This window comes from Aspergillus wentii (genome assembly GCF_001890725.1).
Source record: "Aspergillus wentii DTO 134E9 unplaced genomic scaffold ASPWEscaffold_3, whole genome shotgun sequence".
NCBI lineage: Eukaryota > Fungi > Ascomycota > Eurotiomycetes > Eurotiales > Aspergillaceae > Aspergillus > Aspergillus wentii.
The window spans coordinates 2,355,964-2,377,339 of NW_024467834.1; the positions used below are offsets into that span (position 1 = coordinate 2,355,964).

A 21,376-nucleotide genomic window follows, 5' to 3' on the forward strand; every position below is an offset into this window, starting at 1 on the left:
CCTAGGGTACATCGAATTGACTTTTTCCCCACCGTGGATCTTTTTTCCCGGGGTTGTCGAAACCGAAGGCTGCTCGACTTATCCTATCCTAATCTCGTCCTGCAGTATTCTACCTCCCGCTCTCAAAAGAGTGGCCCGATTCGATATGAATCGTCCAAGAAGAGGCGGGGATATCTCTGCCATCTTTGTCCACGCAGGGGCAGGGTTCCATAGTCATCACAACGAAAGAGCCCATTTGGAAACCTGCGAAAAGTGAGTCCACCAAGCTCACACTGTTTAATCCTCTGCGCATTTGTTGCTCTTGCGATGGATACCTGACCATAAACAGTGCTGCCAAAGTGGCAATGGCAATGCTTAAAAATGGCGGGACCGCAGTCGACGCTGTTGAAATCGCTATCATGTTGTTGGAAGATGCCGAGATCACCAATGCAGGCTATGGCAGTAACCTAACTATCGATGGCTCTGTCGAGTGTGATGCTACAATTGTCGATCACAAAGGACGAAGCGGTGCAGTTGGTGCAGTGGCTCGTAAGTCTCTATTGAATCTGCTTTTTCTTCTTCTCCTAGCCTTTCATTGGTTTTGCTGATATTGGACATCTATAGAAGTCAAAAATCCAATTTCATTGGCACGAGTGGTCCTGGAAGCTTCGACGAAACCCCTGTCTTTGCAGAGAGTGCCTCCCAACTTCCTTGTAGGATCGGGCGCGGTAGACTTTGCATACGAACATGGGCTGGTGGTGCTCCCCCATGATGGTCTAATATCCGTGGCAGCCAAGGAGAGATGGAATCGCTGGCGACATGACCTGGAAGATGCCGCGGAGAGGGAGAGACAGCAAAGTCCGACACGGTATAGTCACAAGGCATACGTCCGTCAACCTGTTCCAGTCCATCCGGCCCAATTACTCGCTACCCCTTGTAGCATCGGACCTAGTTCGTTGGCTAGTTCTCCTCTGGCTTCCCACCCAACCAGCAACTACGTACCTGCAGACAACATACGTGATCGTACCTCAGCTCAAGAAGCACAGGGGCTCACTCCACCAGCCGATCAAAACAGTGAGTACTCTGACTCGAGCAGGGCCAAAGGCGGTGGGTACATCGATGGTGCTTTTCCTGAGACGGGAAATACTTCAGGTGCCTTGAAAGGAAGTGCTCTCCGTGACTCTAGTTCCGCTTCAAACGTGAATCTCTCGGAGCACCCAGCTGTCCCCCCTGAGACTGGCCACTCATCTATGGACATTGACCCGCCCGGAGAACCAAACCAGCATCATACAGACGCCGATCATATTACAGACACTGTTGGAGCGATTGCAGTAGATCGCTATGGAAATATTGCGGCAGGATCGTCTTCCGGTGGTATTGGCATGAAGCATCGTGGTCGAGTTGGACCTGCAGCGTTGGTAGGCATAGGCACCAATATAATTCCCGCTGACCCCAACGATCCTGAAAAAACTTTTGTGGCTACTGTGACATCTGGAACTGGCGAGCATATTGCTACAACTATGGCAGCCAGTACTTGTGCATTGCGAGTTTACTACAGCCAGCGTAAATGCGAAGACGGTGCATTTGAATATGTCTCCGAGGACGAAGCTATAAGGGAAATGATCAAGAGTGATTTTATGGGTAAGTTCATATTTTATCTGACAATCAATTGTTCGTGGATACTAATGTCTGTTCCCTAGACCATCCTGGTGTGAGGGGTAGCCTTTGTCAAGGTGCTATTGGAGTCATGGCAGTGAAAAAGACCGTTGACGGGATTTTTCTTTTCTTTGGCCATAACACCGACTCGTTTGTAAGTGTCACCTGCGATGCGACATCAGACAGAACCCTGGGCTGAACATAACATAGGCACTCGCTTCCATGAGTAGTGAGGACAAGAAACCTGTGTCTGTCATGTCTCGTAGCAGTGGAAACGGGGGCATTGCTCAAGGCGGCCGTGCTTGTCGACACAAGAGGTACGTACATAAAAGCTGCTATGACCTCATTGATTATCTGCAAAAACAATGACTGACTAAATCGGGCTGATCAGTTTGTAGGTACAAAGCTCGAGATTTTACCGCAGGGACCGATCAGAGAAAGTAAGTCACCCATTCGCCAGGGCATTATACACCTAAGGCGCAGACCTTCAGTTTGTTTTTATTGTTATTTCATGTTTCCCTGTCTACTTATAGGACCAATAAATTGCTAACTTCTATCCAATAGCATGTAGTGCTCGTTCCAAATGATTCTTTCGAATCAACCCTGATGCTTCCCTTCAGAGAACGGACCAGGGGGCATACTATGTTGGCTTGCAGGACAGAGCCTGCTCGACTAGTATAAGACCGTTTCCTCGCACTTTATCATATCATTAATTGGGACATTCTGCGGGGGTGATGTTAGTGATTTTTTCGGATAGTCTTTGGGTTATGTCGGATAAAGTGGCCGGCACGGTTACTTGAATATGTCTGACGACTGTTGGGTGTCCGCTGCATGTGCTTGGTCCTAGATTCCCTAAAAATATACCAAAATCTGTTGAAATATCATCCTCTTCTATGAGACGACGTTCCCCCGGAGGCATAACAAGAGAAATAGCGACTCAAGCCTGGCAGGCTTGGGCTGATGTATGGAAACAATGGGCTCAGTTCTCCGCGACTAGGAGTGACGGATAGTGCGCTTGCTTTGAAGAACATATCAAGGGCCTGGAGTAGGGGTAGACATAGGCGTAGCTGTGCCAGAAGCGCCGTTAGGACGAGCCTTCTTCTTCTTTTTCTTTCGAGCCACGACAGCTGGCTTTGCCCCATAATCACCCATCTCGAGATGGGTCCCGCAAGTCAGACAGTCTCCATTTGCCGGGGGCTCACAAAAGATGCTAAGGCAAATGGAGCAGACGAAACCAACGTCGACGACGCGGCGGTGGCAGAAGCAAGCAGCACGAAAGTCCACATCAACACGCGTGGGGAGAACCATATGTCTCCGAGATCGCTGGTCAGGAAGAAAAGCCATCATCAAGTATTGTAATAGACCACGGGGTTCTGTCAAGGACATGTAGATTCCTCGAGTGGCGTCTGAGGCCTGTTGTAAAAAGACGGCATCGCCGCTCAGTTTACAGACGTCGATGGGGATGTGAAGGCGCTGGCAAGCGAAAATGCCATTCATGATAGGGATGTACTGATGGGCCGAGTCGGTCGAGCTGCTGACTGAGACGATCAAGATCCGCGACTGTAAACCTTCATTGCCGTTCTCGGCAGCAGATCGCGATCCGCTCGGGGCCACGCCGGTTGCTGTTGCGCCCGCTGCAGTATCCGCTCCATGAGCTTCTGCCCAGGCGATTGTTCTCCGATTAATATGACTCAGCGCAAGCGTCAGGGCGCCCGCCATCATGGTGGAGGTTGTGGCCTGGATATCCGAGGCAGCGGTGGATTCCATGAGGTGTCGGAGGTTGCGCGTGACCTGTTCCTCGACGATCCGAAACGGACGGTACTTATTTACCTGGGCAGGCGAATGGTCTGGACCATTCATGGCGACGTCGCCATCCTGGTCCGTGGAGGATTTGCTGCCGGGATGTTGTTCGCATGGGTAAAGCCAAGTTGCTTTTTGGCTGTGGGAAGCAACCACGGCGACCTCATTGGCGTAGTTGCAGGCGAGGTGGGCATTAATAAAAACCAGAATGTTTGCTATAGCTTTGGACAGTGGGAGGGAGTCTTCGAGGAGCGTCCAGGCGTGGGGATTTGTATCGATGACGACGGTGAGGAGAGACGGAGCCGGATCTAAATGGGAAATAGACATACCGCGGTCAGCGCACAAATTATTTCCAATGCCAAGCTGGGGTTTGGCATGTTTCATTGACGATCTTACCATTTGCACTTGTTTCATAGTGCTCTGTTGCATCCAAGCTATTCATCTTGAATGAATCAGAGGAAGAGGGATGGGCGAGGTGGTAGGTAGGAGCTTCAAGAGACGAAATCTATAGCATCGTGATTTACAGGGTGAGGATAAATGATCGACCGGGGCGTTGTTTAGCCTCGGGATTTTTTCCGGATATCCCACTACCTCTCAGCCCCGTAATCCGTTTGTCCTCAAAGCTATACCAGATATATTGAGGAGGGGGTGGGATGGATAACTTGGATAGCTGGTGATGGACTTGAAAGGCTTGAATGGAAGCTCTGGCGGAGATTCACGTGATGATGATGCAGGTGACTTGATCTGATAAGCTACCCTTGCCCTGAACCCTAATGTTTCCTAAATTGGGTCGGTGTATACCACCCCGTGTCTGGATAGCTACGGAGATGCCATTTACGGGGTACGGGGTAAAATACGGAGTCGACAAATGGGAATATCATCTGATTGGCAGGCAGTGCTATCAGTCTACAAAGTCTGGACAGATTCTGTTGAGGATGAGGAATGTCAATGGGGCAGTGAATTGTTGACGAAGCCACATAATTTAGTTACAACAGTGATACTGCGTACTGCGTACAAAGTAGAACGTCGGGTGGTATGGATGAGGCTGGGCGTCGATAGAGATGAAGGAGTTGGTACGGAGTACCGCAGCTGCAGCTGCAGCATCAGCATAAGCATGAAGAGATAGTACTGACCACGTCATGAAGAAGCATGATTGGAGAAGGAGGGCATCAGTTATGCTCGGATGACTTGAGATGAGGCGGAAAGGGCCCTGATCTCCCAATAACTAAACCCCAAATCCAAGGGCTGTAACTGCAGAGCACTAGACTATTTTCTTGGAGACTCCATCTGAGTGGAGCCGGGGAAGCCATCCTAGTAGATCTTCCCGCCAAAGAAAAGCATAACCAATATTCAGGACGAAAGCCCAGATCACAGTTACACTGGGGAGTCATGTGAAACCGGTCTTTCGTCAGAGGATGGGGTAGCATTGGTGTCGACACTGGCTGTCGATCTGGCTGGGATGGAGGAAGATGGAAGTCTTGGAAGCTTCCATCCAGCAAGGCGTGGGGGAAAGGCCGGCTGCGGTTGGTTGCGGATGATGCTGTTATCTGTGACATCGCAGCATGAATAAGGCGACGGTATTTTATTATTGATGAATACCGGCGATGATGTTCTTTTGCTATTCTTAGTGAAGATTATCAGATGTCGAGGTCTGTCTGGTGGTTATTTTTGCCTGCTGTGGTAATCTCTTACAATCCATTCCTCCGTGCTCTCCCAGACATTCCATCCATCTTCCATCTCGTCCTGGAATGTTCTCTCCATCTCATAAATATCAGCAATATCAGAAATATGTAGATCTCAGACGGTGACACACCGCAAGTAAAATCCCGGCCCATCGGAATCCCATCTCCTCTCGCTCTCGTCGTGTGTCTGTCGTTCTTTGTGCCGAACGAGGGGCTTCGGATGGTTACCGTATTTTACAGCAATCCCGACCGGCTCGGACTCCCGTACGTAATACAGAGATAACATTTCTCCTCCAGCAATAATATAAAATAATAATCAAGAGGCAAAAAGAAATAATAATAAGAAGAAGAAGAAGAAGAAGAAGAAGAAAAAGCAAGCCATTCAGCTGTCACTTGCTTCTCCCCTTCTGCTTACATCTTCAGCCTTCGTCCCTCCCCCATATCTTCCTTCGTCTCCATGTCGTGAATGATTCTTCTGGGTGGATTGATACAGTTCATCTTCTGCTCCGCTGTCCCGCCGCTTCGCCAATAAATCGTTCTTCATTATTTCCCTTCCCCTCGATTCCCTCCTTTCCCTCCTCTCTTACCCAATCTCATTTTCTCTTCCACGTTCTGCCTTTCCAAGCAGCGTGCTTCTTCTTTTTTCTTATCCAGCCTGAAATGGTTCCAGCAACGGGTCAAGAACGCGCTGTACATTTGGCTCGAGAAGCTGTTGAATTGGTCGACGCTGGTCATCGTGAGGTCTGTGCTGCATCCCCATGATGTTCTACCTGATGATTCATTCAATTTCAATTTAAATCTGTACGCTTTTATATGCGTTCCCAAACATCTACTAACGTCTATTTCTTTTACAGGCCGCGTCCCGAAACCTCCGAGAAGCTCTTTCCCTGGCTCCAGAAAACCCGGATGTCAAGACCGTTTTCCTCAAGATCCAACAGGAGGAGCAAAATGGTCACCACTTGCTAGACTTATGTCGGCGATACGCCTCTCAGAAGGATGAGAGCGCCGGAAAAGATGCGGCTCTCTACTTGCGCACAGATGGACTCAAACCACCAGAGGAGGTCGCTTCTGAGTGCCTGAAGCTCCTGTTGGCAGAAGCGCCACATGCGCTATCCTCGATTCAGGATGATATTATATCGGGATTGGTGCGCCAGAATGTCAGTGTGCGTCAGTACTTCTCGACTCAGTTGCAAATATCAGTGACCACGTTCTTTGACGAAATCTATGAGCGTGGTGATGGTGCGGCAGTGTGTATGGACACTGTCGTCTTGGACCGCGCCGTGTGGCCGTCCGAGGATGTCCGCTACCACTGTGAATGTGAGCTCTTCCAGCTCTTTATCGCCAAGCTGATGGAGTCGGGCCATGACATGGATGGTCGCTCTCTCAAGGGCATTGCGCGACTCCTTGCGGTCGATGCTGCTTCACTGCAACACCTGATCGATGACGAGGGACTCGAGGTGATTGTCTCATCTCTGGACCACCGGCTTCCCTTGGAGCTCCGAAGTCAAGCCACTATGGCAATGGTTAAATACCTCGAAGTTTCCAAGGAGGTCGGGGAGAAGCGGTATACCAAGCTGGTGTCGGCCAAGTTACAAATGGCTCGCTATGACGACGTCGTCGTCGCATTTTCCGCCGTTGCTGCCGTCTTCCCGGTGGTCCCTACTGTCGCAGCTAGCCTTTTCCTGTCGGAGGAATTCATGGCTTCCCTGACGCCCTTGGTTTCGCGAACAGCCAAGAGCCGACAGGTCGAGGTTGCGGTGCTGGAGCTGTTGAATGCTGCGTCCATCAACCGTGCTTGCCGTGAAGCAATCTCAAAGAAGTTCTCTGACTGGTTGTCGCACACTCTTACAAATGGTAGCGACGAGGGATCTGAGTTAGCTGCGGTGGTTTTGGCCAAACTCCGGGCATCCGAGAAGAATGTACCCTCGGAACCAAACGGTAAGGTTCTGGAGGAGGATAGCGTTCCCGAGCTGGTTCATAGATTCAAAGGACTGATGTCGAAACGAAAGGCCGAAAACATTTCAAATGCTGTTGAGGGTCTGGCTTATTCATCTGTGAGACCAGCAGTCAAGGAGCAACTTGCCAAGGATGCTTCCTTTCTGCGAGAGTTCATCCAGACTTTGAAAGCGAATGTTTCGGACTCATCGGTCCTATATGGCGGGTTGATGACTATTCTAAATCTCACGGAATTTCTTCCTAATATGACCGAGGAAGAGAAGAAGATATCGCAACTCAAGTCATATGCCAACGCCTCTCCCGAGGAAGCACGAGCGGCACTGGATCCGCTTCAAGATGACGACCATGTGATCGCTCGCTGCAAAGCTGTTGTGGACGCTGGTGTCATGCCTCTTCTTATGGAGTGTGGCAAAGTCGGTTTGCCGTCTACCCAGGGTCTCCTCAGTAAAATCATGTTGGCCCTGTCCCGAGACCGACGATCCAGGGGCACCCTTGCCCAACAAGGCGCAGTGAAGCTGTTGCTCAGCATCGGAGCCCCCAGCCAACCCACCACTGATTCCACTCCTAACGAGACAACGCATCATGCGGCACACGCTCTGGCACGCATCCTAATCTCCGTCAACCCCGCCCATGTTTTTCCATCCTCTGGATTCCCCCAAGTCACAACCGCCATTCGACCATTGGTGTCCCTTCTGTCATCGCCCGAGAGCGCGGTTCTATCCGTGGATCAGCCACGGGATCTGCTACCCGTCTTTGAGAGTCTCCTCGCACTGACAAACCTTGCCTCATACCCGGACGAGACTGCCGCCGAAGCTATTGTGCGACAAGCCTGGTCGGCCGTGGAAGATCTGTTGCTTTCTAGCCACGGAACCATTCAGCGGGCGGCTTGTGAGCTGGTCTGCAATCTAATGACCTGCGAGTCTGGAGTGGTCAAGTTTGCAGATGGCACCAAGCGAGCTGCACAGCGTCTCCACATCCTGCTGGCACTCACCGATGCAGATGATATGGCGACCCGACAAGCATCCGGCGGAGCGTTGGCCATGCTGACCGAGTTTGATGCCGTCATTGCCGCCGTGTTGGACCGACCACGCGGGGTACAATTGCTGCTGGGACTATGCCAGGAGAACGATGACGGACTGGTGCATCGAGGAGTGGCCTGCGTGCGGAACCTGACCTGTATTGCAACCGGCGAAATCGGCGTCCGTGCGAGAGAAACCGTGAAGAGAAGCGGGGGAATCGAGACGTTGACAAACGCGATCAAGAAGACATCCAACCCCGCGGTGCTCCAGGCAGGAGTCGAAGCTTTGAAGCCTTTGATTGATCCATCTGCGGGCAAATAAACGTGCTACGACGGTACTCTCCTACGAGGTACAGACACTATGATTTTCTGTCATGTTTTCTTTTTTCCTTATCTCTCTTTGTCCTTTTTTTTTTTTCTTTCGCGAGATATGTGATGAAGCCATGTAATTGCTTTGGGTGAACTGGCGTTTGATCCACTTGGTCTCTTTTTTTTTTTTTTCTTACGTTTTATTTTTTCGTTATCAGGCAGGCGGGCGTTTTTATCGATTAATTATTATTTGAAGATGCTGCTTGCTGTTATGACTTGATGCGTGGTTGTTTAGCGTTGGGAGGGTGTCTGGGTCATGGTCATCATCACCAAATCCGCCGATGCAGGGTATCTTTTTTCTCTGGGTGCCCTGTGATTGAGGGGATTATGATTTGCTCGTTTGGTTATTATTTAGTCTTTCCCCCTGTGCTTATAGACACAAACAAATCGAATTGGTCTAGTGTACGGCTCTATCTATGAAACTACCGACGGATTCCCTGTTGGGATGATCATCTGATTTCCCACAAGTCGTAATACGGAAGAGTCGAAGAAGGATTATTATTGCCTCGGAGAAAGAAAAAAGAGAGAGAGATGCAGACATGCAATCATGCAGCAAACATTGACCTGTCAGAAGAGTGGGCAAGATGAGAGAGCCTGCGAGGACCCCTGTTGGGTAATGTTATGGTGGTGTTCGATCGACGTCAGAGGAGCGGGGATTTCGGATATCGTTGGGGAGAGAGCGGGAGAAAGGATGATCATTGATCATCATTTCTTTCTTCCTTTTTTTATTTTTATTTTTATTCTTTTGGAGGGGGAGAAATAATTGATTCGAGATGGGATGGAAGGGATATTGCAATATGGACTGCCACGGGTAAGGACTAAGGTTAGGTTGTTGTTTGTGACACTCTCACGTGGTGGTATTCTACAGAAGCCAGAAGTAAGGCCTACATAGTTGATAGTTAGGCATAGTAATAGTAGTTGGTTAGTGTAGGAGTTCTCATCGAATATATCGGGACATCAATCTGCACATCACCAGTGGTCGATCCAACCCCTGCCTTGCCTACGTACCGACTTGGCAGATGCTACAGAGACACAGAATAGTTTCATATGATGGACAGAGAGGACAGAGTGTACTGCATACACCGCTTTTGTTGAATGTACGGGGGCACCGGGGGATGAGATGGAATATGTTCCGGGCTATTCTGACGTAGTGGGGGGAGTGGATAGATAGAAAGGGTCAGGGTGTCTCAGTTGACTATTGTATATTATTGGCTTGGCTGGAGACTAAATAGAATAAAATATGTCATGAAAGTAATAGGTAGTGATATTATTCTTATCCTTATTATTATATCTAACAGATACTTTTATTATTATAGTTGATATAGATAGCAAACATTATGTATAAATGAATGATAAATAGCATCTAAAACACAGACAATGATCCTTTCACATGATCAGTGATCCATTGCCCCACCTGCTCCTCTCCTATTGGCCACCGAAGAGTCTCGAACAATCTGCTGCTGATATCGTGTCTTTCCCCACGCAGCAGAGCTCAGTTACAGTAGCACCACAGCTCTCGCAGCATCATCGATATTTATAGTGGCATCATTCATTTGGCGATTATGTGATTGCCCATGGTTGCAAGCTTCATCTTCACTCAATATTGCCACGGAGGCAACCCTCACCTCAACTAATTCTTCGTAGTCTTTCGATTCTCTGGCACAGGCACCACCAACAGCAAATCAGCGTAAGGCGTGAACCCACGCCGTGGTTCTCTCCACCACCGCCATCATCCTATCCAGACTATCTCTGAACCAGAGATCCCACTTATCTGTTCTTTTTTTTCGCCTTCAATATCAGTTCCCTTCCTTAGTCTAAAATCCTCCTCTTCCCTATTCTTATTTATTTTTTTTTTTAAACTTTTTTCTCATCCTCTCGAATGCGCCATCCCGTGCACGCTCAGCTTTCTTTGGTCTGTCTCACCGCATCTTGCTCCTCCTCCTCCACCCACCCCATCCTGTTGATCATTAACCGTTACTGATCTTCCATTCTTTTTCTCGGTGCAGACTGCATCCTTCTAGTGCAAGGGCAATTGAGCCGTGCTTCCTCTCGTTTCTTCCACTCACAGTCCTTCGCGTGGACCCGCCACCACCCTCCGCCATCCGATTCCTCCATCCATCTGCCCTCCCCCCAAATAATATTTCCACGTTCCATTCTCGTCAACTCTCTGTTCTGCCCTAAAAGAGAGTCGAGCTTCCTTTTCTCTCTCTTGAATTCTTTCGCAGAATAACACATGGCGTCTTTGTTGACTACTTCTCATTTCTTCTCTCTTTTACCTCGGATTTATTCTTTCTTTGTTTAATCTTCCCGCTCCAACCCCATCTACCTACTCTTTTAATAGCTGTTGGAGCTTGACTCTACCATTGAGTCTTTGCTAGAGGTTGTGACGGTTTTCAGCAGAGAGAATTTTGTTTTTTGGTTCTCCAGGATTTAACTGGAGCTATACACATCCATCATGAAGTTTGGTCGCAATTTGCCTCGAAATGTTGTCCCCGAATGGAGCACCAACTACATCAAATACAAGGCATTGAAGCAGGTCATCAAGGCCGCTGCTGATGATGTCAAGGCTGGCAAGAAGGCTGATTTAGCTGGTAAGTTTATTTTTGTTCTTGTGTTTCTTGTTTCTTCTCTCTCCCGGAGCTGTACTGACTCATTTTTCCTAGGTTTCTTCTACTCCCTCGATCGAAACCTCGAAGACGTCGATTACTTTTACAACAAGAAATATGCCGACTTTTCTCGCCGGTTAAAATTGCTCGAGGACCGATATGGTAACTCTCTGGAAACTGGCCAGCGTCTCGAGCACGAGGATCTCGAGGATCTTCTGGCTGCTTTGCTCGAACTCCGCGGTCAATTGCGGAAGCTACAATGGTACGGCGAGGTTAACCGTCGTGGTTTCATCAAGATCACCAAGAAGCTCGACAAGAAGGTGCAGGTTCAGGCGCAGAAGATTTACCTTGAGACCAAGGTCGATCCGTCGCCATTTGCCTCCAACGCCCGCGTTACCCAGTCATTGAAGAAGATCAACGACTGGCTATCAATTCTGGGTGACCAGAAGGCGTCTGATGAAGCTAGCTCCAGACGTTCTTCTCTCTCGTTGAAGAAGGGTCCTTCTCGCCCCAACTTGAATTTGCCATCCAGTATGCTTGTGGCGGTTGATGAGTCGCTGCGCAAAGATGATACCCATGTTTTATTGGAGCTCCTCGAGACCTTGAAAACCGCATCAGAAGAGACTGGCGAGGCTGTCTACCCCAAGGTTCTCAAGAGTCTTCTGCAGCGCTCTATCTTTTACCGGGCCAAGTCTTGCATTGCCGTGCTTCTCGACCGAATTGATTCGCTCGAAGAGGATGATGATATCAACAAGCGCAATTGCATTCACAGACTAGTCATCTCTATCGGGAGGGCGCAATCAACTACCGACTCCGAGGAGACCGCATCGATGGTTCTCGACTTCCCTCTGGAAACTTCGAATTACATTACCCCCGCAGCCCCTCCCACCTTGCAGGCGCCTCGTTCCATGGTGAAGGAGTCCAATATGCCACAGCATTTGGAGAGGAGTGATCCAGCCGTCTCTGTTTTGTCACACCTTTTAGATCAGCTCCGCCCTCACCAGCGAAGTGCTCTGCTTGCCAGAGACCTTTCCGGACGCACCCCATTGCACTATGGTGCGCAGTACGGCTTCAAGGTTGTCTGCCAAGTGATTATCGAGCATTTGCAGGCGTGGGATATGTTCGATGTCCGTGAAGGTATCGACAGCCCTCGCTGGCAGGACAATGACGGCTGGGCCCCTCTGCACCTGAGTGTGGTTGGTGGCCACCCTCTGACAACCCGGGTTCTGCTTGAAGCGGAGAACTGGAAGGGCGCCAATGAAGACAAGGTATCCATCCGCAAGCAGGTTTCAAAGTCGAGTGCGGTGCTTGCCTTGGCTACCAAAGCCAATTTTGTTGACATTGTTCAACTTTTGGTTGATGCCGGCGTTGATATCAACTATCAGGATGACCAGGGTGAAACTGCGCTGCATGTTGCGGCGCGTTTCGGACATGATAAATGTGCCAAAATCCTATTGGAAGGTACCGACGACCAAAAGGCCGATACAGAGTTGGCTGAAAACACATATTCCTGGACGCCCCTGTTCATCGCTTGTGTTGATGGATCATTGGGCGTTGTGAATTTGTTGATCGAGGCAAATGCAGACATGGAACGATCAGACTCGTCTGGATGGACAGCTAAGGAACATGCTGCATTGAGAGGTCATCTTGACATTGCTCGGCGCATCGCAGAGGTTTCACCGGAGCCAGAAGTCTCAGAGCCAGAGCCAGCGATCCCTGTGCCTAATACGCTCTCCTCGTCCCCGTCTTCCCCTCCGCAGTCTTCTCTTGCCGAGAGACGGTCCAATGGCACTTCGTCTACGGGGAATTCTGGCACGAAAAGCTCAGAGCCCATTAAAACCTTTGGACATCGGTATCTTACCGACGAGGCCATGATCCTGGTCAGCCTGGGTACTATGGACATTCGGAAAACTACCGAGGCAGTGAACCTGGACCGCATTCCCATGGAGAATGCCCACTCTACTCAGCTCGACACTGCTCTCTCCATGGTTGTTTCCGCCAGTGGAGCACATGGGGAACCGGAGCTTATCGATCTTCCCGTCCAGGATAACATCGCTACCGAGCCCATTGTCTTCCATGCAGCAGACCCCACCAAGGTTAGACTTCTCTTCGACCTGATCCCCACCTATGCCGGCTCGAAGGATCAGATCGTGGGACGAGGTGTTGCTTTGCTTTCGAGTATCAAGCCCACTGTCGGTTCCCACAGAATCAACCTCAAGGGCGATTCGACGGTGCCTATTGTGGCTGCAAACACCTTAGAGGTCATTGGTTCCGTGACGTTCAATTTCCTTATCATCACGCCGTTCAAACACCCTAACATGTCGATCACTGGAAACCAGACATACTGGAGGAGTATGAGTTCTTCAACCATGATCATGGGACACCGTGGTCTGGGTAAAAACATGGCCAGTCGCAATTCCTTGCAGCTGGGTGAGAACACTATCCAGTCATTCATTGCGGCAGCAAATCTGGGAGCATCGTATGTCGAGTTCGATGTCCAGTTGACCAAGGATCATGTCCCGGTTATCTACCATGATTTCCTGGTCAGTGAAACGGGTATCGATGCCCCGGTTCATACCCTTACACTGGAGCAGTTCCTTCAGTTGGGCGACAACCGTTCTCAGCGGTCAAGTTCGCCTACAGGGTCTATAGACCGTAACGGAACAAATGGCACAAACGGCTCCGCTGCCAATCTCCGTCAGCGATCGATGTCTGTCGGTGGCTCTGAATACGACCCTTCGGAGCTCAATGAGAAAATTAAGCACACCCGTGATTTCAAGAAGAAGGGATTTAAGGGTAACAGCCGTGGCCACCACATCCAAGCACCATTCGCCACATTGGAGGAATTGTTTAAGAAACTACCACCCTCTGTTGGGTTTAATATTGAACTAAGTGAGTTATTACATCCCCCAAAGGAGCAGTTACAAGACGATCTGACTGTGATCGATAGAATACCCCATGCTCTACGAGAGCGAGGCGGAGGAGATGGACACATATGCGGTTGAGCTGAATTCCTTCGTGGATACAGTCCTCACCAAGGTCTACGAACAGGACCAGAGCCGCAACATGATCTTCTCTAGCTTCAACCCCGACATCTGTCTTCTGCTTTCCTTCAAGCAGCCCTCCATCCCCGTCCTTTTCCTAACCGACTCTGGGTCTTCCCCCATCGGTGACATCCGCGCCAGCAGCTTGCAGGAAGCAGTTCGGTTCGCCTCTCGATGGAACTTACTTGGTGTTGTCACGCAGGCCGAGTGCCTTGTTCTTTGCCCCCGACTTGTCAGGGTCGTGAAAGAATCTGGTCTTGTTTGCGTGTCTTACGGAGCTATCAACAATGATTCTGAAAAGGTCAAGGTAAGTTCAGATATTTCAATCTGCAGAACCCCTAAGAAGGAACAATTTTCTAACATTTACCAACAGCTCCAAGTTGTCGAGGGAATCGATGCCGTCATCGTTGACTCCGTCCTTGCTATCCGAAAGGGACTCACAGAGCACGAAAAGGGCGAAACGCCTGCTGCCTCGCCTCGCCCTAGCCCCGTCGCCAAACCAGCCATCAATGATACCCTGAAAGAGGACTCTTTCCAGATCCCTGTTCTCGACTCGACTGAACAGAAGAACGGCCACCTCCACGTCAAGCCCCAGGCTTACGTCTAAAGTTTTCCTCTACCCCTAATATGAACTTTTTTCAACACGTCCAACCCAGCCATTTTTCTCTGATGAATTCAACATGCGATTTAGCGGGAGGACTCATACTTATTTTTACTACTTTTTGCTTTAATCATGGGGCGGTCATTATTTTTTTTCATTTTGCCTTTTGCACCTTATATCATGTTTTGGCTCGTGCCTAGTAAATGCTGGCCATATATCTGATGACGTTACTTGCAAAGGTCTACCTATCTACTTGGTTAATGTTTAAACAATATTGACCACATAGTATCAAGATGATACCAGTTTTAACAACTGGTTGTTGCTGTTTGTTTGTTTGTTTGTTTGTTTGTTTTTTTTTTTTTTCTATCTATGTATAGCTGTTATACTGCTCCTTGTACAGTTCTGTTTTATCTGTCATGGATGGAATATATTGAAGGAAACCATCAAGATCCTCAAGATATCTGGCTCGTTTTGAGTTTTGGTATAAATACAGTCAAAGTCTTCGACATGGCTCGTGAGTCTTTTTTTCACGGAGTGCTGATCTCTCCTCTCGTCTCTCCTCTTATTGACAATTTTTCCTCTTTCTTCGTTTTTCTGGCTCTGCTTTGATGAGATCTGATCATGGGAAAACATACACATCACAAAAGAAAAATAACAATTTACTGCAAATAGCAGCACCCACTTCAGTTTTTAGCCGAGATGGGACGTTTCAGCAAGTCTTTGAACTCAGCTAGAAAGCAAGTCACAAATACAACTCAATCGAATTCGTGGGTCCCATATCACATCAGACATCCATCCTTGATACTCGAGTGCAGATCACTCATTCCAACCCTGACACGTCGGGGACCGCCACGACCATTCTGCTGTTTGGATTTGTCATTGGAACTATCAGAACCCGGCGAAGTGGTCCTTGCGCCAGTCATGAGGGGGCTGGCCAGTCCCCCTAGGGGAGATTCGCCGGCGCGGTATTCAAGAGCAAAGACTTCCACCATCCACTCGTACCAAACCTTTCGGTCATCGGTTTGTCGGAACATGGTCACGACTATTTCGCCATTGTCGGGAACATTTAGGGGGGTCTAGGGTGGGGGATCGTCAGTCTGACTATGTCTCACACAGGAGAAAGAAAAAGGGAAAACTCACCTTTAGTGGAAAGTAAATTGGGAACCAGCTGATCATGCTAGCACTCTTACTGTCCATAGTGACAGGATTCGTAGAAAGCTCCACATCGCGGTAAAGGACGGTCTCAAAGTAACCAGCTAAACCATGGCACACTCCACGATTTTGGGTAGGGAACGTCAGACGGGTTTGGCGTTGGTTGTGCAAGTTGGAGACGGTGGAAGAGGATAGTGGCTGAGGTGGAATATGCCTATTAGGATGGGAGAAAGACCAAGCCGTTTGTACGTAAGGAGTTGCAGGTTCGGTTCCTCCTGGAAGAGTTGATATCGATGACCGAACAGGATTGCTGCTGCTGCTGCTATTGCTGAGGTTGGTGTTCATGAGAGCGGATGCAGGGGGTTGGTTCGTAGAAAGAAAGTCAATTGCGTGTAACATGACCACATAGGGCGTTTCAGGAGCCGCGGGGTTGGAAATGCTCTGGTTCATGACATCGGCATGGAGCTTCGGGGCTGAGATTGGGGTGAAGTGGGCAGTGTATGAAGCTGGGATGGAAATTCCATGCACGGGGTTAATGAGATGATTGACGCCGTCCAAACATTCGGGAGAGAGTTCGTTGTCGGCAAAAGACCCCAACAACTCAGATATCAAAATGTCAACATGGGCGTAGGTGTATTCTGAAACTGATGGGCGGGCAGACGACGGTGGGGAATCCTTTGGGTTTTTTACATCGTCACCTGAATAAAGGAGCGAGTCTTCAATCCCGAGAGACTGACCGACAGGTGCTGGCGGCGAGTTGGACGCGATTTTCTTTTCAACCCGAGGCCCCTTCCAGCTTCGCATGTCCGATTGCACAAGGGTTACTTTCCCGTCCCAGGTGCTTTCTTTGTGACGCTGTAGAAGAACAAAAGCGTTAGGGTTCTTCTCTACGGCCCACATGTCGATCTCGACGCCTGTTTGGGCACTGGCTCGAAGAGCCCGTGTTACCAGTGGACCTCTACCAGCACCGACCACGGCGACAACTACCCGACCATCTGGGTTGGAAGTGGGCTTTTTTTGCTCAGCCCAGTCGGTCAAGGCCTTTGCAATGGCCCGCTCATACCAGTCGTACTTGATGGGGTCTTTCTCAAAAACTTCGTAGGTAATGCTTTCCAGATTGACAGTCAAGGGTTGCAGCGGTGCTTGTAAATAGTCTTGGTACCCTACGCCAAATCTCTCAATAGGGGTTCGAGAAGGCTGTCGTTGCTGAAGATTCCTAATATATGATAGATAAGGGGTCTGATCGAAATACTTCTTGGTCGTGCTAGCAGCATGGGCAAGACTTGGAAACTCCGAGCCTGGTAGATTAGATCGGTTGGTTTCGACGGTGTCGCTTGACTCCTCTCCTGGAATAGGCCCAACGTCGCAAAGAAGGATCCACGGTGCCGTTCGAAGACGCATGAACCTGGAGATCAGAGATTGATGTGCTTTTGAAAGAACAGGGTATCCTTTTTGGTTTTTGATAAAGGATGAGACATCAAATGTAAGTAGATGGACCGGCTCAGAATGCCACCGAGACTGGACAGACATGGGTGGAAGATGCTTTGGCATAGAAAGTGCTGAAACAGTGATTTTAGCAACAAGTCACCCCAAAATATTGACGTGGAACGCAAAAGAAAATTCATTCTTACCTACGAAAAGTCGTGCATGGTATTTACAGGTTCTCCTAACGGTATCCCAAGCATCCCAGGTCCCAAATGGATCCACCTTTGTCGTTGGTTCCCCGTCCGAGACCAGGAACTCCTCACGGGCTAGAGGGGCAAGGTCGCCAATCTGGTCAACTTCAAGGTCCGGGCTATCGACAGTTCTCAACCAGATATGGAATTGGATATAAGGGCCGATATTCAGTGCATCCTGGATAGCTCGTGCATAGAAACCCACACCCTCGGAATGCATGCTACCATGGTGGAGTTTGGGCCCAGGAACGAGAATATAACCAATGCCACAAAAAGCTGCATAGGCAACCTCCAGCATGAGAACTTGACGGGATATGTCCGCGATCAACGGATCAGGGGAACACAAATCAATCCACGAACTGGTAACTCCCACCAATTGAGTCATCGCATCGTTCGGCGTCAGATGCGTATCCGAAGGGGTCAATTGGGGGATGACAAGAGGCCTTATATTCTGCGTAGTCGCCATAGTACCATTAGGATCGCATGTCGCTTTCTGCAAGCTCGACAGATGAGAGGAGAGCAGGGTGAGGACCCGGGAATGGAATTGAGAAGTGGTGATAGGGGCGGTAAGCATATCATACTGCGTAATTATAAATTAGCAAAGGAGGTAATTGAGGCATGGAGTGGCAGATATACGCTACTCTCATGGGCCCTCTGCACCGTCTGAGCAGTGATGGGCAAAGGCCGATTGCTTTGGTGCTGGCCAATGCAGAAAGTAATTTCTTCCTCCATGTTAGCGGTTGGAATCCAAATCGTCCTTAGAATATGAGCCAGAAGAGTAGATAGTGTAGGATCAGTTAACAATTAGAATTGTAGCCAGTCAATTGCAGCAAGCTGATATGAGCAGTACAAAGAGGGGGAATTGTTGACACGGGGAAATCCGCCTGGGAGAGATGGGATTAGCAGTTTCGTGGCCCTAAATCACCATATCCCGGTCATTCCTGGGATAAACGGCAAAGAAAGGGAGATGCAAAGGAGTCCACTTGAAAATCCGCCCTCTCGACTCGAGTCCTAGACAGACAGCAGCATGACCATCCCCATCGTGATTTCTCCTTGCGGCGGGTCGTGGGGTGCGGCAGAATACCCAGGCGGTGAGGCTCCTGATAAGGCAGCTGTGGCGATGCACGGTCCACTTGCCTATCTGGGACTTTTTTTTTCGCAATCTTCAGCCACATCCCAAACGCCCATCGAGACTCTTTCACCTTATTCACCTTCCCTCCGTCTATCTCACCCTCGATTCTTGTTCCCCACATCATGGGCCGTTCGGATTCTGAAGGTGGTTCACGCGCTAAACGTCAGAAGATGGCAGAGACGGATCCCAGGGACAATCCTTACCTGGCTCATATGTATGCCGACGAGTCCTCTAACGGCGATTCTAACTCATGGAACAATGGCTCCTCAGGCAACCCGACCTTTGATAAGCTGAAGAGACATCAAACTACGGCTGCTCTGGCTAAGAAGGTCGAGGATGGGGAGATTAACCCTTTCAATGGCCAGCCTTTTTCCAGCAAGTACTTGTCGATCTTGCACTCCCGTCGAGATCTTCCAGTCCATGCTCAAAGGTAAGTTTTTTCTTTCCCCTTTCAAGCCCTCTCCCTGGGAATCCCACTTGAAGTCTTGATATTGATGCTTGTTTGAACCTATACAGAGATGAGTTCCTCCAGCTTTACCAGCAATCTCAAATCCTGGTCTTCGTCGGTGAGACTGGTTCCGGAAAGACAACACAGATCCCCCAGTTCGTCCTGTTCGATGACCTCCCCCAAAGCCAACGCAAGATGGTCGCCTGTACTCAGCCTCGTCGTGTTGCCGCTATGTCGGTTGCCCAGCGTGTGGCCGCAGAAATGGACGTAAAACTCGGAGATGAAGTGGGTTACAGTATTCGTTTCGAAGACATGACAAGTCCCAGGACGGTCCTCAAGTACATGACCGACGGTATGCTTCTCAGAGAAGCTATGAACGACCCCAACCTCAATCGTTACAGCACAATTATTCTTGACGAAGCTCACGAACGGACGATGGCTACTGATGTGTTGATGGGTCTTCTTAAAGAGGTTGTTGAGCGTCGACCTGACCTCAAGATCATCATTATGTCTGCCACTTTGGATGCCCAGAAATTCCAGCGCTACTTCAACGATGCTCCTCTTCTTGCCGTTCCCGGACGAACCCACCCCGTCGAGGTTTTCTACACCCCGGAGCCGGAACAAGATTATGTCGAGGCGGCCATCCGCACCGTGCTGCAAATCCACGCCACCGAGGGTGAAGGAGATGTTCTCTTGTTCTTGACAGGTGAAGAAGAGATTGAAGATGCCTCGCGCAAGATTGCTCTCGAAGCAGATGAAATGGCCAGAGAAGCTGATGCGGGCCCCCTCAAGGTCTACCCACTTTACGGAAGTCTTCCCCCGCACATGCAGCAACGCATTTTCGATCCCGCACCCGCGGCGCGCCGACCGGGTGGCCGTCCAGGACGGAAGGTCATCGTGTCTACCAACATTGCTGAAACTTCGCTTACTATCGACGGGATCGTATATGTGGTGGACCCTGGCTTCTCCAAACAGAAGATCTACAACCCCCGTATCCGTGTCGAGTCTCTCTTGGTATCACCCATCTCCAAGGCTTCTGCGCAGCAGAGAGCCGGTCGTGCTGGTCGTACACGCCCTGGAAAATGCTTCCGTCTTTACACAGAGGCTGCCTTCAAGAAGGAATTGATTGACCAGACCTACCCTGAAATTCTTCGTTCCAACTTGTCGTCCACTGTCTTGGAGTTGAAGAAGCTTGGAATCGACGATTTGGTTCATTTCGATCTGATGGACCCGCCAGCTCCGGAGACGCTCATGAGAGCCTTGGAAGAACTCAACTACCTGGCCTGTCTTGACGATGATGGCAACCTGACTCAGTTGGGACGTCTCGCTTCAGAATTCCCACTCGATCCTGCACTTGCCGTCATGTTGATCAGTTCCCCAGAGTTCTACTGCTCAAACGAGATCCTATCGATCACCGCTCTGCTTTCAGTCCCACAGGTCTTTGTGCGACCCGCCTCTCAGAGAAAGCGCGCCGACGAGATGAAGGACCTTTTCTCCCACCCTGACGGCGACCACCTGACCCTCTTGAACGTCTACCATGCATTCAAGGGCCCCGACGCACAGGATAATCTCAAACAATGGTGCCATGACCACTTCCTTTCTCTAAGATCGCTCCAGTCGGCAGACAATGTTCGCTCGCAACTTCTGCGGATCATGGAGCGCGAAGAGTTGGAAATGGTCTCCACGCCGTTCGAGGATAAGAAGTACTACGAAAACATTCGACGTGCGCTGTGCGCTGGGTTCTTCATGCAAGTTGCCAAGAAGGAAACTCAAGGCAAGAGCCAGTACACGACCATCAAAGACAACCAAAATGTTCTCTTGCATCCTTCTACTGTTTTGGGCCACGAGGCTGAATGGGTTCTCTACAATGAATTTGTGCTCACAACTAAAAACTATATCCGAACTATTACTGCTGTCAAACCAGAATGGCTTGTGGTATGTCTCAATACATTTACCTGCATTAACAAAGAACTGGGCTAATTCAATCACTAGGATATTGCTCCTACTTATTATGATATTTCCAGCTTTCCAAAGGGCGAGATTCGCTCTTCCCTGTTACGGGCCGCCGAAAGACTGTCGCGTAAAGAGAAGATGCGCGCCGATCCTGGAAGGAGACGCTAGGAGATTTTTCAACTTGACGAATGATAGACTATTTATTCTTTTTGCTTCCTTTATACCTTTTCCAGATGTCTATATTATTTGAAGACATGGATAGAATAGTCCTCTCCCTCAATGGTATCATTGGACTATATGCCTC

The 21,376-nt window shown here is 49.5% G+C and overlaps 5 protein-coding genes across 5 annotated transcripts; 3 read left to right on the forward strand and 2 right to left on the reverse strand.

The window, feature by feature from the left end:
• Positions 1-145: 145 nt before the first annotated feature.
• ASPWEDRAFT_108109 (threonine aspartase 1) lies at positions 146-2,004 on the forward strand (the record flags this gene model as incomplete). Its single annotated transcript, XM_040827946.1, has 5 exons — positions 146-252; positions 329-528; positions 604-1,620; positions 1,680-1,789; positions 1,846-2,004. The coding sequence occupies 5 exons, from the start codon at positions 146-148 to the stop codon at positions 2,002-2,004; spliced, it is 1,593 nt and encodes a 530-aa protein (XP_040690881.1).
• Positions 2,005-2,667: 663 nt separating this feature from the next.
• On the reverse strand, positions 2,668-3,877 carry ASPWEDRAFT_108298 (TFIIH/NER complex subunit TFB4; the record flags this gene model as incomplete). Its single annotated transcript, XM_040827971.1, has 2 exons — positions 2,668-3,743; positions 3,832-3,877. The coding sequence occupies 2 exons, from the start codon at positions 3,875-3,877 to the stop codon at positions 2,668-2,670; spliced, it is 1,122 nt and encodes a 373-aa protein (XP_040690882.1).
• A 1,900-nt stretch (positions 3,878-5,777) lies between these two features.
• On the forward strand, positions 5,778-8,413 carry ASPWEDRAFT_50463 (UNC45-central domain-containing protein; the record flags this gene model as incomplete). The annotated part of the gene is made up of 2 exons (XM_040837445.1): positions 5,778-5,858; positions 5,972-8,413. The coding sequence occupies 2 exons, from the start codon at positions 5,778-5,780 to the stop codon at positions 8,411-8,413; spliced, it is 2,523 nt and encodes an 840-aa protein (XP_040690883.1).
• Positions 8,414-15,490: 7,077 nt separating this feature from the next.
• Positions 15,491-18,580, reverse strand: ASPWEDRAFT_153051 (protein arginine N-methyltransferase; the record flags this gene model as incomplete). The annotated part of the gene is made up of 4 exons (XM_040829636.1): positions 18,176-18,580; positions 17,495-18,119; positions 15,852-17,422; positions 15,491-15,787 (listed from the first exon to the last, which is right to left on the reverse strand). The coding sequence occupies exons 1-4, from the start codon at positions 18,269-18,271 to the stop codon at positions 15,491-15,493; spliced, it is 2,589 nt and encodes an 862-aa protein (XP_040690884.1). The 5' UTR covers positions 18,272-18,580.
• Positions 18,581-18,793: 213 nt separating this feature from the next.
• ASPWEDRAFT_26614 (DEAH-box ATP-dependent RNA helicase PRP43) lies at positions 18,794-21,240 on the forward strand (the record flags this gene model as incomplete). The annotated part of the gene is made up of 3 exons (XM_040832874.1): positions 18,794-19,101; positions 19,188-21,054; positions 21,112-21,240. 3 exons carry the CDS (start codon positions 18,794-18,796, stop codon positions 21,238-21,240), a joined length of 2,304 nt encoding a protein of 767 aa, XP_040690885.1.
• Positions 21,241-21,376: the final 136 nt, after the last annotated feature.